Genomic DNA, 24,816 nt, shown 5'->3' with positions numbered 1-24,816 from the left:
AAAGGATAAGATTGTAAAAAATATATAGATGTAAACGGAAAGATTGTAAGGAATGGAAGTCATGTAAACCCTTAGGGGACACATTATGAATAAAGAACTGTAAATTTGCCTATTCCATTTTTTGTTTAAAATACATCTGTTTTTGTTGAAAATTAATCTTTTTTGGTACAAAATTAATTTCTTTGGTTGAAATTTCATCTTTTGGTTGGAAATTGAAATAGTTTGTCGAACTTTTTTTTTTATTTTCTTTCTTTTATTGAAAATTCATTTTTACCAGTTGAAAATTTGTATTTTTTGTGTAGTTAAAATCAATTTTAACCGCAATTTGATCTTTTTAATTAAAGCTTCATGTATTTTGTTAAAAATTCGTCTCTCTCGATAGAAAATGAATCTTCTTGGTTAGAAAATTTACTTTAAGGTTTTAAAAAATCAACTATTTAGTTAAAAAATTGATCTGATTTATTTTAAACGCGATACATCTAAGTCGTAATGTATGTGGATTTATTATTTTGTTTGGTAAACATTTTTCTACCGTACAATTTTTAAGCCCCCCCCCCCTCCCTTGTAATCTTACGTAATTTGGAAAAGAGAGGGAATTTCGGAATTGGGATTTCGCAGGAACCCTATTACAGAATTGGTAAGATAAAAAAACATTTTAAACACTTACCTCCGTATTTTTGTCCACATTCCGTTAATGCGTTGAGAGAAAGAGACGTTTGAATGTAACCTGGACTTATTACTGTAACTTTGATATTTTTATCAGAAATTTCTGCTCTAAGAGAATCGCTCCAAGCTTGTAGTGCATGTTTCGAAGCTGCGTATGCTGATCTATTAAAATAATCAATTTAAAAAATGAGAATTCGATCGAAGAAAATTTAACTGCTACCTCCCAACACCATTTTAGCGAGTTTAATTATAGTTTAATACATACCTATATGGGATTGCCATTTTTCCTTGAACGCTGCTTATACAAATGATGTGTCCAGAACGCTGTTCCATCATTGATGGCAAGACAGCTGGTAAAGAAATTTTTTAAATTAGAAATTTTTTTTCATTGGTACTATAAAATCGTACTCAAATCATTATTTAAAAAATCCACATGATTATTGTTAATCTGCAAATGTAAAAATACCCTTAGTCATAGCGACTTGAGCGAAATAATTGATGAGCATCACTTTGATATAGACGTCCACATTTGTATTTTCTACTTCTCCTCTGTAGGAAATTCCAGCATTATTTATGAGAATATCGACTCTTCCATGTATTTTTAAGACCTTCTCTACTTCCGAGTTCAAGGAATTAATTTCAGTCAAATCTAGTGGTAGAATCACAGGAGGGTGTGTCGGAACTGTCTGAAAGAAATAGTTCGTTTTTGGTTTGGAAAATGTAGAACTTTTTGAATTTTGATTCCTAACTTACATAGTGAATATTCATTAGCGTGTCTTTAACTCGTTGCAATTCATCTCTTCTTCTCGATATTAAAATTAAACGACAACCACAACTGTAGTAAATGTGAGCCAAAGCTTCCCCTAAGCCTGAGCTCGCTCCGGTTATCATAACCACCTGATAAATGGAGAATTTTAATAAGACTTATTTTTTTAAGAATAATACGGTCTCTGAAAACTTGAAAGATATATTTACAAAATTAAAATAAGCTACTGAATCAATAAGACAAGCATATTAATATTTTTAAAATGCCTATTACATTTTTGAATTCTGTACATCAAAAATTGCTTAATTTGATATCATAAATTACATTTTATTGACAGGCAGATTTAAAATATTTATCGTAAAACTACATTGATTTGCGAGATTAATTTACAAGGACTAATAAATTTTCAATTTATGGTGACCGTTTAAAGCCAGCAACAAAAATTCCCAGCTTTTTTCCGGTTCGTAAAAAATTATCACGGTCATTGAAATTAAAAAATTCAAATTCTCAAAATTGAAACTGGTTTCATTTGAAGTATCAAAAACTGAATGGTAAATTTAAGCGCCCAAAAGGAACTAATTTAAATATTAAACTATAAACATTTTTTAAATTTGAATGCTCAACAATTTACATATATTAAATGCCGTTAAAATGCAAAATTGTATATTTAAAACTGTCATAAATTGAACAGTTCAAATATTTCAGATCATAAAAATATGAATCTACGCTATCATTTTTATTGCTTTAAAATAACACTAATTCCCTCTTTTCTGCCCTTTCATCTGAATGTGAAAAATACAAAATTTGCCACAATTCAAGATAGTTTCAAGATAGTTAAAAAGAAAAAATTGGCCTCTTCCTATTTAGAATAAAATTATTAACAAAAATTTTCTTTCTTCAAACACGATGAAAATCTTAAAAATATATTCCGCTTCTAATGCCGAAAATTTTTAGATTTTTTATTAAGTTGGAATGGAGGACATTTTAGTTAAATTTTTTCTGAATTTGAAGAAGGATAATGTAATTTTTCTACATTTTTAATATTTTTTTAATTGAATTGAAAGCGTGTAAAAATGTCTAAATTTCACGATTCCAATTTTAAAATAAAGGGAAGAAATTTTGCTATTTAATTTTTTCTTAATGAGAATAATTTTTTTACATTTGTATTGAATTGAGGGCGGGAAAATTTGAGTTTTGAACATTTCTATTGAATTTCAAATGAGGAAATTTGAGTTTTTAATTTGTTTTTAATTGGCGCAGGGACATTTTTTATATTTTTATCGATTAGAAAAGGAGAAAAGTTTGATTTGTAATATTTTATAAATTAAAAGAAGGATATTTGAAATAATTGTTTATTTTAATATTTTTATTGAGTTGGAAGCGATTCAATTTTAGTCTTGAATTTTGTTTGAATTGGAAAAAGCCCGTTCTTTTGTTTTTATCATTTTTATATTTTTGGAAAGGAAGAAACTTTGGTAATGTATTTTTTTATCTCGATTTTAAAGACGCAGTTAAAAAAATATTTTTTCATTGAGTTGAAGGGAGAGACATTTTTATTTTTTTTTTTCTGACTAGCAAGAAGGAGATTTGTTTAAGATTTTCATCGAGTTAGAAGGGAAGACATTTTAGTTTCATTTTTTCGGCATTAGAAGTGGGATATTTCCCTCTTTCAATTCAGAAAAAATATTCAAAATAAAAATTTCTCCCCCCTCAACTCCATAAAAATATTTTTTAGAAACTGTCACTTCAAATCCAGATACAAAAAATACATAACCAACGGTTCGTCCTTTCCAAAACTATGAAAACAAAAAAACGGGCCTATTCCAATTCAGAAAAAATTCAAAACTTAAATTTGCCCGCACGCAATTCAATACAAATGTAAAAAAATTCTTCTCATTAGGAAAAAAATTAAATACTAAAATGACTTCCTTTTATTTGAAAATTATAATTGTGAAAATTATACTTTTTTACACGCTTTTAAATCAATTAAAAAGACATTAAAAATTTAAAAAAAATACATTATCCTTCTTCAAATTTAGAAAAATTTTAACTAAAATGTCCTCCATTCCAACTTGATAGAATAGAAAACATAAATCCCTCTTCCAATTCAGAAAAAATTGAAAGACGAAATTTTCTCCCTTCCAACATAATAAAAATGTTGTAAATAAAATATTACCCTCTTCCAATTCAGAATAACTCCCTCCTACAAATAAATAATAATTCTTTTAAAAAATGGCTTCTTCCAATTAGGAAAAAAATACATAACCAAAGTTTCGTCCTTTTCAACAATTAATAAAATATTGAAATCTAAACTTTCCTCCCTTCCAACTCGATAAAATTGTTAAAAATATAAAATATCAACAAAAATTTTAAATGTTAAATGTTAAATTTGAACTATTATTTATACAAAAACCCTTTTAAGTTGAATTATTTTAATTTTTAGGAGCTTCAAATTAAAAATTAAAAAATTGAATAATTAAAATTGTAACGTTCAAAATTTTTTAGCACTGGAATTTTGAAGATACAAAAGCTTTTTTCATTCAAAAAATTCAGTTTCAAATTGTTTCGTTTTGAATATTAGATGTATAATTGGTCATTTTAAATAAATAAATACATATTGCTCAATATCGAAATGTCCTTTGGGATCGTCCATATATTACGTAAGACATTTTTCTTTTGTTTATATCGCTGTGTCCTTTTCAACTTGATAAAAATATTATTTTCGTCTTTATTCAAACAACAGAAAAACGTCTTACGTAATATATGGACAATCCCTTTTTTTAATTAGAAAATTTAGAATGAATGGTTTAAAAATGAAATATTTTAGAGAAAACAATATTTAAACATGATAAATCTTTTAATTTGATATTATCTAAAAACTGAAATAATTTTATAAAATTTCAATCGGATGTTTTTATGTGCTCAATTGCTTAGGCTTTCGATTTCAAACAGTTCAATTTTAAATGTGAAAAACAGAAAAAATTGTTCAATTCTTAACGTTTAAACTAAAGATCAGATTAAAGATCAAATTAAAAGGGTTTGAATGTTTAATTGCTAGTCTCCAAAACTGCATTTCAAAAATTTTTAAATTTAAAATGTAAATAAAAAAGGACAACCTAAAATATAAATTTTATAAAGTAAAAGATTGTTAAATTATGCATTGTAAACTGAATGATTTCATCTATGAAAAGGTTAAAAATTGATTTTAAACTTAAAGAAAAAGTTGAAATCGAACTTATTCTAATTCTATTATATCATTCTAATATATCATGCAAAAAGGTAAATATGACATATAAATATATACAATAAATGAAACTGTTACATTTGGATGAGGAGGTAAATACAAAAATAAGCACCACCCAATAAAATGAGATTTCTTGAGAAACGTACCTTGCCACTGAGGAGAGCTTTTCTTCTTTTAAACATCATTACATTGTATAAATAATACAGCAACCAGGGAAATGTGACAGGAATTCCAAATAGTGTAAATAGCCACCACGCAGACTGCTTCATTTTTTCCATTTTATAATATATTTTTTAAACAATCGCGAAACTTGCACAACTTTAATTTCAATTCTAACCTCAAAACGTTTCACTTATCACAACAGTTATGTATAAAGCCTATGAATCACTTTCACCTACATGAGTATGTAAAACTTTTAAATACTGTCTTTCAAAGTACTCTTATCAGATCTTACCAATTGGAAAAGTTGGAAAAGTTCAACAACCTTATTAAAAAAACAATGTGTCATTCGCTCAACTTACGAATCCAAATCAGCTGCTAAACACTCTGAAGTTACCCGCTATTATTCAATATTATTATTATTCTACAGTTTGAAATTCAATAATACAAACAAGTTTCATTAAAGCAGTTTTCAATCGCTTTTATCATTGTTTTTCCTTTTTTTTCTTTTGTTGTTATTGTTTACTGTTTATCATTTTCGAACAGATTGTCTGAAATGCTCCAAAATGCTATTTCAGTAAATAGCCTTTCAAATCTGCTGTTTTATCATACTAATATATCAAAACTACTCTTTGTAAAGCTTTAACTTATTTTTTTATATCAAAGTGTGAATAACTTTAAATATTATACCGTAAATATGAACTATCAATTTGAAAATTTCTCTTTTTCCCGCACAAACCAGAATCGATATTTCGATATGACATTTACGAGCTACCTTCAGACTTATACGCAAAGTACTTCTGTCCCCACTAACCTTCCCACACAACAATTTTTACAAAACAAGATAACAAACAGGATATAAAAGTGATGCAGGTGAGTTCCCAAAAATCCAACCAATCCAATTGTTCACCTTCCTTGTCTAATTGACCCAAATTTGCAGAAACCGCTCCGCATTACGGAACCGAAATTTCCCAAAGTTTCTCAGCCCTCTCCCGTGGCATTCGAAGAAATAAAGCTGATATATCAACTACAAAAAATCTCAAAATTTCCACTTCTTCCATCCACCTTCGAGTCATAGAAATTCTCTAATAAAAACACTTATTATGGGAATCGGCGACCGCAACAAATTCCCTCAAAATGACAGCACCTAACTTGACTTAACGCGAAACGGGTGAAACTAGTTCTGCACAAGGAAACTTCTTCACTCGAGGCGTTTTATATGTTTTTGTAAAATCTGCAGCAACAAAGAAAGACATCATGGAATCTCATGAAAACGAGGAATTCGTCTCCTTTCCCCTTTCCACTGTGCATGACGGAATTCAGCAAAATATGATTTCCCACGAGGAAATTTGCGAACCAGTGGAAGAGTGTGTTCTCGAAGATGATTTAGCCGAAGTGACAGTCAGCGACGTCGCCTCCAGCATTACAGAAGCCCATGTGGCTGTGAAAATTTTGAACGACGGGAGATCCGACGAGGATGATGACGGTACCGTCATTTACCCGGTTTATATAAAGGAGGAACATCAATATACATCCGGGGATGATGAGTCGATGGCTGTCGAGGCTCTGCGGCAACTGGGAGGAATGTATCCTTGTTTTGACGATAAAAAAGTCAACTGTCCAAACTGTGCGCTCTTGTTTACTCAGTCAGAGTTTGCAAACCATCATGCGACTTGTCCTCCGGAGAAATTCACCTGCAGCACTTGTGGGGAGAAGTTTGAGAAGAAGATTGACCTGGTGAATCACACTGTTTGTCATCAGGTTGATCGACCGCATGCCTGCAGGACTTGTGGGAATTTGTTCAAGTCGAAGTCACTCTTGCAGGCTCACACCTCGGAAGTTCATCAGGTTGAAAAGCCTCACAAGTGTGCAATTTGCGGAGCAGATTTTCAGAGGCCTTCGAGTCTCTCGAATCATATGAAGATTCATACTTATGTTGCCGGAAGGGCGATTATGCAGGCTCAGGGTAATAATTCTACGCAGAGTGCTGAGAGTTTTAGGAAGTGGCCGGAGAATAATATTAATGATGCGCAAAATGTGTCAGTGGCATCGTCTTCGGTGCAGATTATTCAGAATTATGATGTTTCCCAGGTACAGTGGTCTGTACCGGCTTATAATTTTCATGGCGAGGAAGCTGCGGTCAACTCACTTGGAAGTCAGGATAAAATGGACCCTATGCAGGTATGAATGTTTATGAAGCATTTTTTTTCTTTGAGGTAAAAACTAAGGGTGTCTACTATAGGACTACTAGGTCGCACAGCATGGTTGAGGCATGGATTTTGTCGAAAAAATAAGGCTGCAGTTGACAATTTGCAACCAATTCACCAATTCACTTTTTTTTTAATTATTTAATATAGAATTCCTAACAAATGTAAAGTTGCCGATTTTTGATTTTTTGTTTAAGAATCATTATATTAATGAAATCGAAAAAAAGAAGTATATTTGTGAAGGATTGAAAACAATGCAAATGAACTAAGAATTTCATGTAAATAATTGGTTTAATAATCAAAATGAATATTATTAAAAATATGGCCTTGGCTACTGGTACAAAAATTTCTGGACAAATAGCCGGATTTTTTGGGTACATTTACTATTTTTCAGAGTTGATTACTTTTTACAGAAGCAAGGATTTTCAAAGATTACAGAGAGATTCAAATCATTTCCCATAGACATGGAATATTTCACAAAGACATGAACGATTTTCCAAAAATTTTAATAATTTCATAAGTATTACTAAATAGTTCAAAAATTTCAAAGAGTTCTTCGCAAAGGTTACAAAGGATTTAAGAAAGATTTCAAAAATATCACCGAATATTTCAATAATTTCACGAATGTTTCAAAAATATTTTGAAGATTTCCAAAAATTAAAAATATTTCGCGAAGATTTAACAAATTTTAAAAATATTATCAAATATTTTAAATATTTTCATGATTTCCTAGAGATTTCCAAAGTTTCGGAACAAATTTGGAAGGTTCAAAAACACTTTACAGAATCTTCAATTATTTCCCAAAGATTTCCAAAAATTAAAAATATTTCGCAAAGATTTAACAAATTTCAAAAATATTATCAAATATTATCAAATATTTTTAAAATGTTTCAATGATTTTCTAGAGATTTCCAAAGTTTCGGAACAAATTTGGAAGGTTTAAAAATATTTTACAAAAACTTCAATAATTTCCCAAAGATTTCAAATTTTTTTAAAATATACCAAGTATTTAAAAAAAATTTTTAAACATTTTATAAAGGTTTCAATTATTTCCCAAAGATTTCCGATATATTAAAAATATTTCAATGGTTTTCCAAAGATTTCAATAATTTCATAAATATTACTAAATATTTCCAAAATTTCAAAGATTTCTTCGCAGAGGTTACAAAGAATTTAGGAAAGATTTCAATAATTTCAAAAATGTTACCAAATATTTCAATAATTTCACAAATGTTTAAAAAATATTTCAAAGACTTCCAAAAATTAAAAATATTTCGCAAAGATTTAACAAATTTCAAAAATAGAGAGATGAATAGAGAGAAGAATAGTAGAGATTCCCAAAGTTTCGGAAAAGATTTAGAAGCTTTAAAATGATTTTACAAAAACTTCAATAATTTCCCAAAGATTTGAAAAAAATTTTATTATAACAAATTTTTCAAAATTAAAAAAAAAAAATTTTATAAAAATTTCAATTATCTCCCAAAGATTTCTGATGGATTAAAAATATTTCAATGATTTTCCAAAGATTTCAATAATTTCATAAATATTACTAAATATTTCAACAATTTCAAAGATTTCAAAAATATTACCGAATATTTCAATAATTTCATAAGTGTTTCAAAAATATTAAAAAAATATTTCAATGATTTTCTATAGATTTTAAAAGTTTCGGAAAAAATGTGAAAGGTTGAAAAAGGATTCACAAAAACTTCAATAATTTCTTAAAGATTTCAAAAAATTTTTAAATATACCAAATATTTCAAAATTTTTAAAAATATTTTAGAAAGATTTCAATTATTTTTCAAATATTTCCGATAGATTAAACAGATTTCAAATATTTTCCAAAAATTTTAATTATTTCAAAAATATGATCGAATATTTATATAATATTCGATATATTTTGAAAAGATTGTAATGATTTCCCAAATACATCACAAAGATTTTAAAGGTTTCGCACAAATTTCTGAAACATTTAAAAGATTTCACACAATTCAATGATTTCCCAAAGATTAATTTTCAAAACTTTCAAAAGATTTAAAGGATTTTAAAGATTTGAAAAAGGGTACATTACAACAGATTTAAAATATTTCAAAACATTTCGAAGAAGTGAAACAATTTCAAAAGGTTTCAAAACATTTTAGAACATTGGAAAAGATTTTACTAAGATTTCAAATAATTCAATGATTTCAACGAATAAGAGGAATTTCACAAACATTTCATCAAGATTACAAGGATTTCAAAGATTTGAAAAAGGCGTGTACACCACATTCCAAAATTATCTACAAAGATTTCGAACATTTTGAAAGATTTTAAAACTTTCAAATATTTTAAAAAGGCTGTTACATCAGATTTCAAAAGATTTTACACAGGTTAAAAATATTTTAATGAATACAAACGATTTCACAAATGTCTCAAAAATTTATGAAAAATGTCATAAAAATTTTAAAAGAATACAACAATTCAAAAGATTTCAAATATTTAAAAATCTTACGAAGATTTTAAACGATTCAAAATATTTCAATAATTTCAAACGAACACGAAATATTTCACAAATATTTCAAAAATGTTTAAATATTTCAAAAGGTTTCAACAAATTTGAGAAGATTTCAATAATTTCAAGCAAACACAAAACATGGCATAAACCAAGATTTAAGAACGCTTTTACAAATATTTCATGAAAATAAAAAAAAATCACAAAGATTTGTAATATTTTACAAAAATTTCAAGGATTTTAAAAACGACTTATATAATCACAAAACATTAGGAATTTATTTATGGTTCTGATTTCTTGAACGATTATTTAATTATTTAATGTAAAAAGGAAGGTCTGGAAAAAATTGTCTTCTTGACCTTCAAAACTTGGAGAAGTTCTTGAAATTCGTCCGTAAGAATCGTTGTACACCCTGTTATAATAACGTAACCGTTTAAATCAGAACATTAAAAAATCAACAATTTCTTATTAGAACTATATACTTTAAAACATTCATTCCCTTCAACTAAATAAAAATGCTAAATAGAAAAAATGGCTCCGATTTCGATAAAAATTACAAAAACAAAGTTTCGTACTTTCCAATCCTATAAAAATTGTTAAAATAAAAAAAGACAATAAGAAAATTCATCTTTCTATATTGAAGCTTCATTTTTCTTGATTGAAAATTACCTTTTTTTTTTTAAAGTTAAACTGTCTTATAAAAAATTTCTTCTTTTGCTTGAAAATTCAACTAGTCGGTTAAAAATTCATTTATTTTGTTGAAAATTCATCTTTTTGCATAAAATTTCAACTATTTCGTTTAAAAATCATTACATTTTTAAAAATTTGTATATATTCTAACTATATTTTAAAAAATTCGCCTTTTTGCTTGCAAATTTAACTAATTGAATTAAAAGTAATCTTTTTTTGGTCCAAAATAAAAAACGATTTGAAATTTCGTCTTTTTCGATAGTAAATTCTGCCTTCTGGATTGTAAATTCATCTTTTACGATGGAAAAATCATCTGCTTTGGTCGAAATAGAACTTTTTTGTTGAAAATTTAACTGTTTGGTTGGACATTGGTTTATTTCGCTAAAAATACCTCTTTTTTTATTCTCCTTCTTTAAAAATGATTTTTTTTAATTCAACTAATTGATTAAAAATTCATATTATTGGCTGAAAATTTACATTTTTTTTACTGAAAATTCAATTATTGTGTTCAAGAGTCATCTATTTTGATAAAAAAAGTACAGTTTTTGTAGGGCATTCGTCTTTTTGGATTGTAAATTCATGTTCTTTGATTGAAAAATCAACTGTTCTAGATAAAAATGATCTATTTGTTGAAAATTCAACTATTTTTTAATTAGATTTAATTTCTTTTATTTGAAAATTCTACAATTTTGTTACAAATTCAATTATCTTGTACAAAAGTCATATTTTTTTAGTCCAAAATTCCATTTTTTTGTTGAAATTTGTTTTTTTTTTTAATATTAAATTCGTCCTCATGGAATTTATAATTTATCTTTTATGGCAGAAGTCACCTTTTTCGTTGAAAGTTCATCTTTTTTTGTGGAAAATTAACTTTTTGTTAAAAAGCACTTGAAAGCTCAACTGAAGGAACCATTAAAAGCCTTGTTAAAGTTAAAGTTTGTTTTTAAATATTTTTCTTGGTTTCCAGGCTTGAAATTGTTCATCTCATCTTTATTATACATTTTTTTCCTTTTTGTACATGGAAGAATTCTCAAAATTTTGACAACCCTTACAAAAAAGGTTTTCTACGATTTTGAGAATTGAAATTATATTATCAGTCATGTCTTTTGAAAGAAAAAAATTATTTTTCATAAAAAGGTTAAAAACGTACGGAAAATAAATATGTTAAAAAGGTTTATAATTGAATTTTTTATACTGTGGCTCTTTACCAAAAAAAAAAAAAAAAAATGTTGAACTATAATATATTATAACTTTTTTCGGGGAACACATTTCGTACAACTCTGCTATTTTCAATCTTAAAAATATTTAAACGACCTTCAAATATAGTTATTTATTTTTTAAATCTTTTGTTTAAAGAAAATTTTCAACGATTTCAACCATAGAAAATAGCTATTTATTTTCAAAATTGCAAACAGTGTAATTGAGAAATTCTTCCCGGAAAAAATAAGCCATCAATCATTGTTCAGAAGTGATAGTACTAAACAATTTATTTGCAAATGAAATTGTTGAAATAATCTTTTTATTATGTTGTATACAGTTTTTTAAATCTTGAAAGTCTTTGTAATCTGGAAATTTACATTCAAACTAGTAAACTAGTATTTATCTGAAATTGTAAATATATCAGTTTTTTTTATCAAAGAGAGAAATATTTACGTTTTGCAATACTTCCGAAGCAATTATATGTAATTCTGAATTTGATCAGAGAATTTTTGAAAACAAATTATAATTTAGGTCTAGCAAGGATTTTCCTTATTTGGAATAGGGAATTTTTTGAAAAGATCCGGGCAAATTAAATATTTACCGAAAGACAGGAGGGAAATAGTCGGGAATTTAAAATTGTTCGTCTGGTAGATACTCTGCAATTATTTTTTTATCTGCTTTCCATTATTTGCATTAAAGTCTCCTAATTTTTATGAAGAATCTGCTCAAGTTTTCTCCTGGGCCAATCACTTCAGATTTTTGATCGAAATCAATCACAGAAAGACAATCTTGCTTCCAAATTGTTGTTAACTCCTTAGCTTGTATATTAAAAAATATATAAAATGCAAACAGGGTATCAAATTATATTTTTGTTTGAATAGAGAGATGTCATTCCCACGTTTATAAGATTTGATGGCACTGAAAAGTGCCGATTTTTGTGCTCTGAAAAGAGCGTTTCGAGGAAGTGTGATTTCATTTCCTACTTGAATTTGGGATTCAATTGATGCTGCCTGCAAGAGTGGAAAATATCAATATAATATAGAACGAAATTACTTTCAACTTAGATTGAAAACGAAGTCAGGGTGGCCACCAATTCGGGAGAAACTTGCACCGGGAGAAAACCGGGATAAAGTCAAGGAAAAAAAATTACACCGGGAGATTTTCCGTATTTCATAAATCGTAATTAATGCGTTTGGATTTTTTTCAAAGTGCCCAATTAGAAAGCATATCATTTCAAAGTTTTTAGAATAATGAAAATTTACAGGTTCACATTCAAATTCAAATAATTATTCAAAATGACAACACCATTTCGCTATTAAATATTCAAAAATTTCATAATAAAGGCCTTGATAGTTTCGAATTAGATTATTTCAGATGTAAATATAATGAAATTTCGAATTGCAACGCTTAAAATGGTACAATTGCAAAAAATGGAATCATATTGCAGCATTCTTCTTGTTTATTATTTATTTGAATTTTCCAAGTAATATCTGTAAAATTTCAGATTTTTTGGCGAAGGCTTAAACTAATAAATTATTTCAAATAGGAAATTTTCATGATTTCATAATAGTTCTATAGGAAGATTTGATATTAATAAATTAAAAATTAGGTTTCAAATAACAAAAAGACCAAAATTAAACTATGTAACTAAAATTGATACAGGAATAAACGCATAATTTCGATAATTTCAAATGGTGAAACTAATTTTAGAGCCCTGAATTTACATATTGAATTCTGCATAAATTTTTGTTGACTTTTAATAGGTTTTAATTTTGTAACAAATATTGAATTGGTTAAATTTGGAAAAGTTTCATTAGCAATTTAAAAATGATCAGTTTTTAGGTGATTTAAATTTTCATCAAATAAGTAAAATTTTAAAGGGCTTCATTATAAAAAATTTTTAATATCACAATTTTTTGTGACTACATTTTTTCAGTTTAAAATAAAGTGGGCATTCGTTTCAGTTTCAAGGTTCTGGAGTAGAATTTTTTTCATGTTTAATGTTTTCCATTTAAAATTATTATTTAGTGTGAAGGTTTATTTAGTATAATTTGCTTTATTTTTTTATTTTATTAAAATTCATCTAATTAGCTTAAAAGTCACATTATAATTTCGTTATGTGGTAACAATTTAAAATTCTAGAATTTCATAACCTTTGACTTTGAAAGATTCTATTTAATTTTCAATATTAATTGTTAAATCTTAACCGCTTAACATGAACGCGCGATTTTCGCAAAGAGATTTAATTTTTTTATAAATCGGGAGAAATCACGAATATTTACCGAGAGAACCGGGAGAAAGCCGGGAGGCGGAAATTTGAAAAACAGTGACCACCCTGGAAGTGCAAGTTATTTTATTTTGATAATAATAAGGAACGTTATATAAATGTTATAACATGTTAAAACGTATATATTACGTTTTTTTCGTTACAGTGCCAGCATTCAACTTCTGAAAAACAATGGGACATAGTACTCGATTACAAAATATTTATAACCCGAAAACAGAGAGAAAGTAATGAACAGAAAATCAGTCAAATTAATTTGTCGAATAGTTTTTTACCTTGGTCAAAAAATCTGTCATATCTTGGAGAATATCAGCCACAACTTTATCATTTTGCGGATCATTTTCCTGGCTGCATTTTTCCGTCGCCCTTTCTTCGTTCGCGTCTTTTTTTTGCAATTTCCTTTTTATTTCTTTATCCTTGAGTATTTTTAGCAAGCGATAGTTTTTTTGCCACTTGGATTCGGCACTGGAAAGTGCCAATTGGAGTATGGCCTGTACCTTCAGATCGCGTTTCTCTTTCTCGAGGAGGACTTCTCTTTTGGAACGAAGATCTCGTATCCAGTTTTGAATCTTATCAATTTTCTTTTTAAGATGATGTTCGTCTCTTGCCATCTTCCACTTCTGCAAGATTTTTTTAATTTTTAAATCTGAAGTAACTCACTCAAGCAGTCCTTTAAACGTAAAACTGCGTTAAACCACTTCCAACGACTCTGGATATTGAAGCATAAAATGCCAAAAATGGGAATTTGTAAAAATGTTAAGCCAATAAGAATATAGCCAATCAGAGAACACCTTAACTTAACTCTAGAATGTTCCATGTAACAAAATACATCAATCTATACACAATAGGAGAAAACTGCAATTTAGGAACGGGACAAATTAGTTGTAATACCTCTAATTGTTAGACCTATGATTGTTCTCATATAAATAAATATATGTATTGTTTGCACCGGAAGTAGTCTCAACTACGCTTGTGGACCAATCAGAGACGTTGATTTTATGTTCAAAATGAAATAATGCATTAGATATTAATTGATTTAAAAAATAATATAATGCATGAACTATATCTATGTTCATAAATTAATATTTTATTCTATTTTTTCATTAATGCTGTATTTATTTGAAACCACCATGTTATGAGCCTATAACGCCCCCAAAAAAGTGCCCTTTACCAAACCGTCTAGCGAGTGGCAGATATTTAGTTCCGAACGCCACCGCACAGTCAGATAACTAGTTCCACTTTACATCGGAAGAAACCACTTTCAAATCTCTAGCTATACGAAATTACCAATCTCACTGAGATACATTGAAACTTACATTGAATGTGGAAACTGACCGTGACAACCGGGAATTAGTCTGGAATTTCGGGTACAGGGAAAAAGCCGGGAATTTTTCAGATTTTTTTTATTTTGAAATGACCAATTGCTGATTTAAGCGCCAAAGAATGTGATCAGAAAAAATTGTCCTTTCTCTAAAGAAATAGAATGTGTCAGTTGACAATTTGAAAGTGACGATAACTTAAAATATGAATAGCTTCGACTGCGGATTGCGATAAAAAATGTAATATTCGGTTTCACTAAAAAATAAAAATCTTACGCGATATTAAGTTTCTGAATAAGCGTAACAAAGTTTTGGTCTAAAAAAGTAAAGCAATTCCAATTAATTTAATTAATTAATTTCAATTCCAAATAATTAACCAATTATTGTTTGATACAAACGATTTATTCTGTTCCGAAAAAATTAAAATTTGGTGTGATGGTATCGCACTGATCTGGAAGATTATTCGTGGAAAGGGATACAAAAAAAAACATTTTTTGCCGATAAATAGTAATTTTAAAAACAATCGTGAAATACTTTTTTTTAATAAAGAATCCATCCTTCAAGCTTGAAAATTCGTCTTTTGGTAGTTATGTCAGCTTTTCTGTTTGAGAATTCGTCTTTTGCGTTTAAAAGTTAATTATTTTTTATTGAAAAGTCTAACATTATATTTTCAGTATAAAATTAATGCCTTGTTGTTAAAAATTCTAATATTTGTTTAAAAGTTTAATTCTTTTTTTTTTAATTTAACTATTTTTTTTCAAAGGCATCCTCTTCGGAGGAAAATTCAACTGTTTTGTTGAAAATATATTTTTTTTAAAGTCATTCTCTACGGTGGAAAATTCCACTGTTTTGTTGAAAATCCATATTTTTTTTTATAGAAAATCCATCCTTCCGCATTCAAAATCCGTCTCTTGGTAGCAAAGCCAGCTTTTCTGTTTGACAACTCATATTTTACGTTTAAAAGTTAATTATTTGATTGAAAATTGAATTATTTTCATGAACATTCTAATATTTTCGTAACAAATTTGGACCGACAGTTCAACTGTTTCACTGAAAATTTATCTTTTCGGATAGAAAATTTATGCTTTTTGATTGAAAATTCATCTTTTGGTAGGAATAGAGTTCTGAGCCGGTTATATTACTTTGAGAACGGTAACGAGAATGAGAATATTACCGAGAATATAATCGAGAAATAAATTATCTGAGAATTTCAGGATTTATTGTAATTAATGGAAAATTGCATTGTTTCGTTTACTTTTCGGTTGAAAATTCAATTTTTTTTAAGGTTTGTCTTTTTTATTTAAAAGTTCACCTGCTTTAGTAGAAATGACATCTTTTCTGATAAAAATGAACTTAAATATTTTTTGGATGAAAGTTCCACTTATAAAAAAAAAATTCGTTTTTTATTACAAATTCATATGTTTTAGTATTAAATTGATATTTTGTGGATAAAACTGCAACTATTTGGTTAAGAATTCAACTATTTTGTTAAAAATCCATCCTTTTTAGTTGAAATAATTCGTCTTTTTGGATTGAAAATTCAATTTTTTTCGTAGAAACTTATTTTTTTGTTAGAGAAATTCAATTTTTTGATGTTATACTAAGTTAACTGGAATATTTTTTTTACTGAAAACTCAACATTTTTTTTGTAATAAATAATTCTTCTGCTTTAAGGTAAATTTCATATTTTTTTTATAAAAATGTGACTATTCCGTAGAGAAATCGACAGTTGTGTTAAAATCATCCTTTTTGGTTAAAAATTCGTCTTTTTGGATTGAAAATTCAATTTTTTTGATAGAACATTATTTCTTGTTAAAAAATGCATAGTTTAATTTTTTGTATGAAAATGCAACACTTTGGTTAAAAATTGTTTTTCTTTTCTTGATAATTAAAATAATTTGTTTAAAACATTTGGTTGAATAGCTTTGTAAAGAAATCACTTTTTTTGATGAAGATTTATATTCTAAGTTTAAAAGTTATCTCGATGGTTAAAAGTTTAATTATTTTATTGAAAATTAATCGTTTTTAATTGAAAATTAAAATACTTGGGTCAAAATTAAACTACATTTTGCAATTTTCTTATTATTTTAAGGCTTATGTTTGGTTCAAAAAGTATCTGTTTAGTGAAAATACTTCTTTTTTTGTTGTTTAGAATTAATTTTTTAACAAAAAAGTAACTTTTTCATTTTTTAAAGATTGAATTTTCAACTATTATGTTAAAAATTCAATTATTTTGTTGAAAATTACAGTATTTTGTTAAAGAGCCGTCTTTTAAAGTTGAAAAAACCTTTTTTTGTTTGAAATAAATTATTACATTTGAACATTTAATATTTGTATATGAAATACTATTTTAATCCGCTTATATAATATTCTATCTTAAAAATTTCGGAAGAGAAAAATTCTGGCATTTGAATATTAATGATTTTAAATGAAAAATTAGTCAAAGACAAATTATAGAATTTTGAAAATGTCACGCATCCAAGTTTTCCGGGAGTGGGGTCTTTTTATTCTATTTCGTGGTATTTATTAAGTAATTTGAGGTAATTGAATTTTGAGTTAGTTTTAGTCTAACAGTGACTGGGTATATTATACCCGGTCGATATATTCCGCTCGCTATATATTTGTTTCAGTTTTCTGAAAATATTTTTTGTAATATATTGAATTCATCTGATTAATTTTATAATATTCGTTTTTAGGAGACTTTCAGGTTTAGTTTAACAAACAAACAGTCTCGGTTCGTTAATATAAACCAGTGATATTGAAGTCTAGGCTGAGTGGGTTGAGAACTTTTGCTTGGTTGAAAATCTCTCTCAAAGTCTTCTAAAAGATTAATCTTTTTAGCTTCAAAATTCAACTATTTGGTTAAAATGTTTTATTTTTTGTTGAAAGTTAATCTTTTTGGCTTGAAAGTTCAACTGTTTGGTTGAAAACGCAAGTGTTTGTTTGAAAATTAATTCTTTTCATGAAAAGTCGTTTGTTTTTTTGTTGTTGAAAATTTAACTTTCTCGGTTTAAAATTTCACTATTTTTTTGAAAATGCAATATATATTTGAATAGAGAGCATTCTTTGCTGTGAAGTCTGAAATCACTTTTGCAATAATTTACACGATATATTTCACCTTGGAGTTATGAACTATTGAATTAAGTTCAAAATTGTACATAAAAGCGTTAACGATAAAAAAAAATAATTTATATGAATCATAACATAGCTTTTTTTTATATGTTACAGGAATTTGCAGTGATGCCAAATGGCGAAGTAGCTCAATTCGAATACATGCCCCAAAATGCAATCTCGAATCAAATCGGACAGTACAATTTAACACTAAATTCCTTTTCAAATTCGGAAATGGTGAAAGTTGAAACCCTGCATCGAAGCAACTACATCGAAGTGGAGGTAACCGAAAATAAAGGACACACCTGTAGTCAGTGTGGTGTCAGTTTTAGTCGGGCGAACGCTCTGGCTTCTCACGAAAAGATTCACGAGGTGAAAAACTGGGCCGCGCCGATTGAGTGCGAGTATTGTGACAAACAATTTCAGGATGGAAACCACTTGGCGACGCACCAGCAGACTTGTGCTAAGAGGATGATGCAGAGCAACCTCGAACAGGGGATTCCTAATAACAAGTGGGGCAAACATGCCTGTTCAGAGTGCGGGAAGAAATTCACCACCAAGCAGAAAATGTACAGGCATCAGTGGATCCACAGGTAAAACAGATTTGCTGTCCAACTCCACTTTAGCGCATATCGCTATTTGAGAGAAAATATTTAATAGGGTTGTTGCGTTATGTACCAAAATAATGACGTTTTCCAATAATATATTATCTGCTTTTTACACTTGTGAAAAATGTGATATAAATGCGCCATTTGTGAGAAAATTAACCAATAAATTACTAATAAGTTAAGCATTATTATACGACATTGGGTTGTTGAATCGCTTTTACCAGTTAGAGAAGAGATTTGAAGATTGATTTTAATCACCATGTACTGAATCTAAAATCATAAACTTAGGTCAAATTGAAATGTTGGTTTAAAAATTGCAATCATTTCAGAAAGGTACAAAAAAATATATTTTGAAAAAATTTCAGCAATTTCACAAGTATGTCGAAAGGTTTCAGAAAAGTCTAAAATGATTTTGAAACAGTTGTACTTTATTGTGTTTCATTGTGAAATTACATTTTTTCCATGGCAATTTTTGAAAGATTTAACAAAAATTTTAAAAGATTTCACGCAAATTTAAAGTATTTCATTAGGTTTAACAAATACTTTAAAGGTTTGAGAAAGGTTTAGAAGATTTCACAAAGTTTAAATAAAAATTCACAAAGATTTCATAGAATTTCACAAAAATGTCGATGTTTTCGTAAACGTTGTACTTTAATGTAATTTATTGTGGTTCATTTCTGAAAATATATTTCTACCAGGATATTTAAAATATTTCAGATAGATTTCTGAATGATTAAACAAAATTCTAAAAGATTTAACAAAAATGTTCAACATTTCCAAAGATTTCAGAAAGGTTTCACAAAAGTTCTAAGGATTTCACAAAAAGTTAAGTAATTTTGAAAAGGTTGTAATTTATCGTGCTTTCTTGTGAAAATAAATTTCTACCAGGTCATTGGAAAAAAATCATGTAAATATTTCAGAAAGATTTCACGTAGATTTATGAAAATTCTGGAAGATTTGACTAAAATTTTCCAAGATTTTAAAAGATTTAAAGAATTTCTGAAAGATTTGTCAAAAATTAAAAATATTTCATAGATAAACTAATTAAGCAGAGTTTAATTTAAATTTTAAACAGTTTACATTTATTTAACTAGAATTTTCAAGGTTTCAAAAGATTTAAAAGATTTCACAAAAGTTTCAAAGGAAATTAACAAATATTTTAAGGATTGCAAAAAATTTCCATGATTTCACAAATATTTGAAAGCTTTTAGAAAGATTTAGTAAATTCCACAAAGGTTTTAAAAATTTCACAAAGATTTCAAAGGATGTGTTAAATATTTCGATGATTTCGAGAAAGTAGTACTTTCTTGTAATTTATTGTGTTTTATTGTAAAAATACATTTCCGTCAGGGGATTTAAATTTTTTATAAAGATTTGACAAAGATTAAAAAAAATTCCAGAAATTTTAACAAAAATGTCCAGGATTTAAAAATATTTCACAAAAACTTCAAATAATTCCAAAGATTTGACAAAAATTCAGGTGATTTCAGAGAGATTAAAAAAAGTTTTGAAATATTTCGCAAAATTTGAGAAAATACTAGCGGATTTTAAAGGATTTCTCTAAAATTTCGATGATTTTGGAAATTTTTTACTTTAGTGTAATTTATTGTGAAAATGTATCTCTACCGGAGGACTTAAAAGATTTCACAAAGTTTTAAAAAAATCCCGGAATATTTAACAAAAATTTCGAAAACTTTAAAAGATTTCACAAAAAACTTCAAAGATTTCGGAAGATTTCACAAAATTTCAGATGATTTCAGAGAGATTAAAAAAGGTTTTTAAATATTTCGGAAAAATTTCAATGATGGCACAAGTATTTAAAAAGTTTAGAAGATTTCAAAGGATTTATCTAAAATTTCAATTATTTCGAAAAAGTTTTACATTATTGTCGTTTATTGTGAAAATATATCTCCACTAGAGGATTTATAAGATTCCATAAAGTTTTTAAAAAAATTCGAAAAGATTTAACAAAAATTTCGAAGTTTGTAAAAGATTTCACAAAAAACTTCAAATATTTCACAAAAATGTCGATGATTTTAGAGAGATTGAAAACGGGTTTGAAATATTTCGCAAAAATTGCAATGATGGCACAAATATTTAAAAAGGTTAGAATATTTTACAGGATTTCACTAAATTTTCGATGATTTCGAAAAAGTTGTACTTTCGTGTAATTTATTGTGAAAAAATATCTCTATAAGAGGACTTGGAAGATTTAACAAAGTTTTAAAAAAGTCCCGGAAGATTTAACCAAAATTTCCAAAAATATAAAAGATTTCACAAAAAACTTCAAAGATTTCCGAAGATTTCACAAAAATTTCAATGATGGCACAAGTATTTAAAAATGTTTGAGAAAAGATTAGAGGATTTTAAAGGTAACATAAATGATTTCACAAGGTTGATAAAAATCTGGGAGATTTAACCAAAATATTGAAGATTTTAAAGAATTACAACGATTTCTCAACAATTTAAAAATATTTAACAAAGATTTTGAAAGTTTTGCAAATTATTAAAATATCAAATAAATATTAATGCAAAATTTCTGTTATTCCATAATATCTATTATCTAAAATAATAGAAAAGAGCAAGGAAAACTTTGTTGATTGCTGATGAAAATTTATGTCTTAGTTTCAGAATAATTATATATTTTTTGCAATAAATAGAAATTGGTCGAGGGAAAAACTGTGGTCGGGATAAAAAAACCTGGGAACACCCCAGGAATTTCAAATTGCCCGATCTTTAGATACCCTCTAAATAATTTCTGACATTGAGTAAAATTCTACTTTACAGAAAGAAAACGCATTCTTGTGAAGTTTGCGGATCGCAATTTGAAAAGCAGAATCAGCTGGACGAGCACAGACTGGCTGCCCATCCTGGAGATTCTCCCTTCACTTGTAACGAGTGCGGCAAGAGTTTCGTCTCTCGACAAGGTCTCTGGGAACATGGCAGGATGCACGCTGGAAGTCCTGCACACTTTCAGTGCGATGCTTGTTCCAAAACCTTTTCTTCTCGCCAGGGCTACTTAATTCACCATCGCACGCACACCGGCGAACGACCCTACGGTTGCAAATTCTGCTGGAAATCTTTCCGCGACGGTGGAACGCTGCGAAAACACGAGCGCATTCATACGGGCGAGAGGCCACACGTCTGTCCTCTGTGTTCAAGAGCCTTCAACCAGAAAGTGGTTTTGCGCGAGCACGTGCGATGGGTTCACGCCGCCGGGAAAAATGATTCCGGTCTCACCGGACCACCCTTTCCTTGTCCAATTTGCGGGGCGATAAATCAAGATCGGGACGAACTTTGTGCGCACATTGTCAAGCATTCGGATCAGATGATTGCCGAGGCCAAGGCGAAAACCAACAACAATGCTCCGAAGGTGAAACCGGCGAAGAAGAAGGCAAAAGCTGGATCGACTTCGCAGGAAAAAATGCAGGATGAAAGTTTGATTTCGAGTTTGGAGCAAAACGAGGCTTTGCTGTCGATAACCGACTCGTCGATGACGTTGACCGATACGTCGACGAAGTCGGAAGATATGCAGATTGTGGAGGGACAGGGTGAGGGCCAGTTCAATGAAGAGGATAGCGATATAGTTTCGGAACAGGGTAACAGTCAATCGGCCGAGCAGGCTTCGGCAAAATTAGACAGTAATCTTCAAGCCATGGCCACCACAATCACGAGAAAGAATCAGGTTGGCACGGTGCATTTAATTCCCTATTCTCGGGCCAATGAAACTTTGCACATTCTCTCTGATAAGCAGAATAATACTCTGCACTTGATATCGAAGCAAAACGAAAGTTCGCCCGTTTTGGCGATTCCAAATCCGCAGGGTAATGAGAATTTTTCGAGCCAAATTGCACATATTACTAATTCGGATTTGCCGATGAATATGGTGACGCATTCGCCGAAAGCAGATGGAGTTTTTAAATCCGAGGTGGATGATCAAGTTTTGATGCATGATGATCATATGAAAAATAATATTCATCATGTTCAGTATAATAGTGATGATGGTGAGGAATTGGTTTGTGGAATTTGCGGGGAGGATTTTAATGATAAAAATGTACTCATGGAACACGTGAAGACTCACATTTAATTCGGTGTTTACTGTCAAAGTATTTGTGATATTTGTAATTTTAAAGGGACTCTTATGTTATTGATAAGGGAAGCTTGACAGATTCGAGATTTTAAATTCAGGACGTATTTGGGTAAACTAAATTGTATCTAAAAGGAAAAACGTAAGTTTCGAAATTTTTTTCGAAGTAAATATGTTATTTCAATGTGAATGACTTGATATGTTGTTTTTTTAAATTGAATGACAAGGAGACCATGTTTTTCTGCGACAGGAAGACTTAAGAAGAGAATTTATAATTAAATTCCTAAGTGTGATCATTATAAATGTAGTACTGGATTATTATTATTATTATTATATTTAGTTGTTACTCAAATCTTAAACATTTGTTGAGAGTTGTTGAATTTTTCCACTTTGATATGTTATGTCTCAAAATCACTGAAGTATTTCAATGTCGAAATATAGGTGCTGTTGTGTTAATGTAATGTTTTTTTCCTCGATCTACTATAGAATTACATATATTTAATTATGTCAGGTATTTGAAAGAAATTAATGGGCATTTCTGGATATTTCCCAATTATTTCGAAAAATTAAAAATAATTTGACTAGAAACTAAGCTCAGTTTAAAAAAGTAGCAACAGATAATGAACCTAAAGAAATTTTCGTTACGTTCCATTTTGTTTCTTTCAACATAAAACTTTGAAGAAGAAAAAAGAATTTTTAAATTTGACCTCCGTAGCCGCGTCATTTTTTAGTAATTTTTCGTACTTAGCATATTTTTCTAGGTAAATTATGTTGAATTTACGGAAATAATTGGCAAATATCTGAAAGTGCCCCTTAATTTCGTTCGAATCCCGGAATTATGTACTGTATCCGAAATTTTTATTTCACTTAACTGTGTTAAGGAAAACTCATAAAATAAGATTTGTATATTGTACGAAAGTAGAATATAAATGTATTAAAAGAAAACATATCGAAAGTAAAGAAATTACTTTCGAAAACTTGGTTTTTTGTTTTATCTTTTCCTTTGTGGTTTATTATAATAATATATGTTTTTGTAAATTTTTATTAATTTAATCATTTTAATTGTGATGAAAAAAATCTGATTGGTTTAGACACTGCATCATTAATCTTTTAAATTAAAATTTACGATAAAGTAATTATATTTTATCACAAAATCAATTTCTAAATGTTTCTAAAAATTATTGAGAAAAGGAAACATTTTAATTGTACATGATTGTTTAATATTGGGAATTAATTATGTTCTAAACAATTTGCTGATTTAGCTACCACAGGGCCGCTGGACCGAGAAACCGGGAAATCACAGTGAATTTATTTGTATCATTCAATTTATAATGCGTAATTCGAAAATGTTTTGCCGGACAAATTCTCTATTTTAGATTTTTATTTTTAAGCTTATATTTTTTATTTAATGAATTTTAACGTGTAGTCTTGAAGACTTAAACAATTAAAAATTAAAAACGTTTGAAGTTGAAAATTTTTGATAAAAAACAGTTTTATTTTATCAACTGTAAATATAAATAAATAATTTTAAAATGGATCTGTACTTTAAGTATTAAAAACTGAGCAATAATTGATTTGATAAAACGATTCTAAATCCGTTTGAATTTAAAGAATTTTCAGATTCCTAATTAAATGGTAATTAAAGGCTTCTATTAAATTAAAAATATTGTTTCAATATAAATTATTCAATTTTTAACTCATATATTAAAGAAATTTTGATTAAGAAAAAGGATAATTATTTAAGATTTAGCAATATTTGACTTGTAATTTAAGAAGAGTAAATTGAAGCTAAATATTGAAAAGCAAGCAATTTTAAACTTAATTGTTTGACATAGAAAGCTTTGAATTTCTAAAATTTCGAAAAGCTTTTAACACTTGAACGTCACGAGTTTTATTGCTCTACTTAATAAAATGTTTCATTTGTAAGCGAAATTGTTGAATTTTGATATATAAAAACAATTGAACACGTATTATTTGTACAAAA

The 24,816-nt window shown here is 28.2% G+C and overlaps 2 protein-coding genes across 2 annotated transcripts in view; one reads left to right on the top strand and one right to left on the bottom strand.

Moving 5' to 3' along the window:
* The window catches only part of LOC117178255 (dehydrogenase/reductase SDR family protein 7-like), a 9,900-nt gene extending 4,669 nt beyond the window's left edge, over window positions 1–5,231 (bottom strand). The window contains exons 1-5 of the mRNA XM_033369604.1: window positions 4,823–5,231; window positions 1,420–1,563; window positions 1,133–1,352; window positions 932–1,016; window positions 668–828 (exon numbers count right to left, since the gene is read on the bottom strand). Coding sequence (XP_033225495.1) covers window positions 668–828; window positions 932–1,016; window positions 1,133–1,352; window positions 1,420–1,563; window positions 4,823–4,954 — 742 coding nt within the window. The 5' untranslated portion in view covers window positions 4,955–5,231. The remainder of the gene's footprint in view (window positions 1–667; window positions 829–931; window positions 1,017–1,132; window positions 1,353–1,419; window positions 1,564–4,822) is intronic.
* Window positions 5,232–5,613: 382 nt separating this feature from the next.
* On the top strand, window positions 5,614–23,809 carry LOC117178235 (zinc finger protein 665-like). The gene is made up of 4 exons (XM_033369561.1): window positions 5,614–5,708; window positions 5,776–7,016; window positions 18,255–18,730; window positions 21,533–23,809. Exons 2-4 carry the CDS (start codon window positions 6,093–6,095, stop codon window positions 22,830–22,832), a joined length of 2,700 nt encoding a protein of 899 aa, XP_033225452.1. The 5' UTR covers window positions 5,614–5,708; window positions 5,776–6,092; the 3' UTR covers window positions 22,833–23,809.
* Window positions 23,810–24,816: the final 1,007 nt, after the last annotated feature.

This window comes from Belonocnema kinseyi, chromosome 8, assembly GCF_010883055.1.
Source record: "Belonocnema kinseyi isolate 2016_QV_RU_SX_M_011 chromosome 8, B_treatae_v1, whole genome shotgun sequence".
Taxonomy (NCBI): Eukaryota; Metazoa; Arthropoda; class Insecta; order Hymenoptera; family Cynipidae; genus Belonocnema; species Belonocnema kinseyi.
Note: the sequence above shows the minus strand (reverse complement) of the source record. Positions and strands in the feature narration are given on the sequence as shown.